Raw genomic sequence first — 2,275 nt, forward strand, 5'->3', positions numbered from 1 at the left:
GCTACCAAATCTCTTTTATGTTTAATTAATTCAGGTTTTTCTAACACCCTTACGATATTTATCTGGGGGCGGGGGGCAGGGTGGAAATGAAAAGAAACTTCTAAGGCACAAGAGTCCGCCCTTGGGGACTTTTAAGACTTGTGGACTTCAACTCCCCGCTGGCTGTGGAATTCTGGGAGTTGAAGTCCAAGAGTCTTAAAAGTCTCCAAGGGTGGATACCCCTGTTCTAAAAGGATTGGAAGCTGGAATCAGACTGCTTATAATCTCTATTTGAAAGATAACATGGAAGTCTGAATTTCAACTTTTGAAATCTTTTTCTCCACTAGCAGATTATAGCTAGCAAGTCCCATCTACAATAAGTTTCATTTAAGTAATTCTATTACGGCTTAAAAGCAAGCTCTCTGTCCAATTTACTCATCAGCAGCCTTGCTCCCTCGTCAGCCCATTAAAACACCGGCTTTTATATCAGAAATGTAAAATATGGGGGCTCCTCATGTGGCATTCTACAGAGCGAAAAGGGAAGGGATTTTAATTTTAATTTTAATCCACACTAACCGCATCTGTGGGCGCCGGATCAACCCGTTGGTGTAATCCACCCGCGTTCGCTTAGGGAGATAGATGTAGGGCAGAATGGGAATGCAATAAAAAAATGAAATGAAACTGACGCTCCTGCCCCAACTGGATCCCCTGTCTTTACCCGTCTTTCCAGCTGGTTTCCAAACATGGCTGATTCCTGCCCTTCCCTTTGCAGAATTTCCCCAGAATTATTCAGTAACGATCGATTTCGCAAAGGGGGGAAATCGCCCCCCTGAGCTGGGAAGGCATCTGGGGGTGACACTCTCCTGCTGCAGCTCTGTGCACAATGGCAAATGTTGCAATGGGGGAATTGCACCAGAGGGATTTGGCTTTGGCCCCTTCATGACCGGTGGACTTCAACTCCCAGAATTCCTCAGCCAGCATGGGGGAACTATGGCCCCCTTCATGGCTTGTGGACTTCAACGGCCAGAATTCCTGAGCCAGCCATGGGGGAACTATGGCCCCCTCATGACTCGTGGACTTCAACTCCCAGAATTCCTGAGCCAGCATGGGGGAACTATGGGCCCTTCATGACTGGTGGACTTCAACTCCCAGAATTCCTGAGCCAGCATGGGGGAACTATGGCTCCCTTCATGACCGGTGGACTTCAACTCCCAGAATTCCTCAGCCAGCATGGGGGAACTATGGTCCCTTCATGACTCACAGACTTCAACTCCCAGAATTCCTCAGCCACCATGGGGGAACTATGGCCCCTTCATGACTGGTGGACTTCAACTCCCAGAATTCCTCAGCCAGCATGGGGGAACTATGGCCCCCTTCATGACTGGTGGACTTCAACTCCCAGAATTCCTCAGCCAGCATGGGGGAACTATGGCTCCCTTCATGACCGGTGGACTTCAACTCCCAGAATTCCTCAGCCAGCATGGCTCAGCATAGAAACTTCTCCCTTTCCCCTCAGCGTGGCTGGCTCAGGAATTCTGGGAGTTGAAGTCCACCAGTCACCAAAGAGCCAAGGCTGCCTACCCCTGGACCTGGGGGGAGCAGGAAGGCACCTGTGCACCGGCTTATTTATCTTTTTTTTTTCTCCCTTTCCTTTGCCCCTGCCAGCTGCTGTCGACTACCTGACCAAGAACGTCAGCTTGTCCACACAGCGCCGGATGAAACTCGGGGAACATTCAGCCGTGCTGGGGCTCCTACCCGTCGAGACAGGCCAGGCCTACTGAAGGGGTCCTCCGACAGCCAGTCTCTGCCACCAAGGAAGCCAAACGGGGGGCGGGGGAGAGAAACCACACAACACCCCACCACCGCCGCTATAACCACCAAACTTTGTGGGACCAGCCTCTGTCCACCACCGGCTTTTCCTTCGGAGACTCAAAGGACCAAACTCTTCCCAACCGGGCCTCCATCCCAGATTGCGGGGGCCCCCCCTCCGCTCCCCTTGTTCTGTGTCCCTGCGAAGACTTAATTATGGCCGTGTTCCCAACTCCAGAGACGCCCGAGTTCGTCAAGGACTTTTTTCCTCATCTTGGGAGCAGGGCGGCCAAGGGCGGGGATGTCCTACCCAACGCTCCAGACGTTTCCATCCTTGCGACTGCTTGGCAGTGTCAACCTGGACGCCGTTTGCTGCGTCATTATATAGCTAGCTAGATACCGATATACTCTTTGGCCCACCTGCCCTCCCAACCCACGTCTCTCCCCCCCCCTCCCATCCCCATCATTTTTATTATAGTACGCGATC

The 2,275-nt window shown here is 52.0% G+C and overlaps 1 protein-coding gene across 1 annotated transcript in view; it reads left to right on the forward strand.

Moving 5' to 3' along the window:
- Positions 1-1,879, forward strand: part of PAX7 (paired box 7) — a gene marked incomplete at its 5' end in the record, with an annotated part of 9,974 nt that extends 8,095 nt beyond the window's left edge. Inside the window, one exon of the mRNA XM_083375654.1 lies at positions 1,645-1,879. Coding sequence (XP_083231780.1) covers positions 1,645-1,760 — 116 coding nt within the window. The 3' untranslated portion in view covers positions 1,761-1,879. The remainder of the gene's footprint in view (positions 1-1,644) is intronic.
- Positions 1,880-2,275: the final 396 nt, after the last annotated feature.

Source organism: Vipera ursinii (assembly GCF_947247035.1).
Source record: "Vipera ursinii genome assembly, chromosome: 17".
Classification (NCBI taxonomy): Eukaryota; Metazoa; Chordata; class Lepidosauria; order Squamata; family Viperidae; genus Vipera; species Vipera ursinii.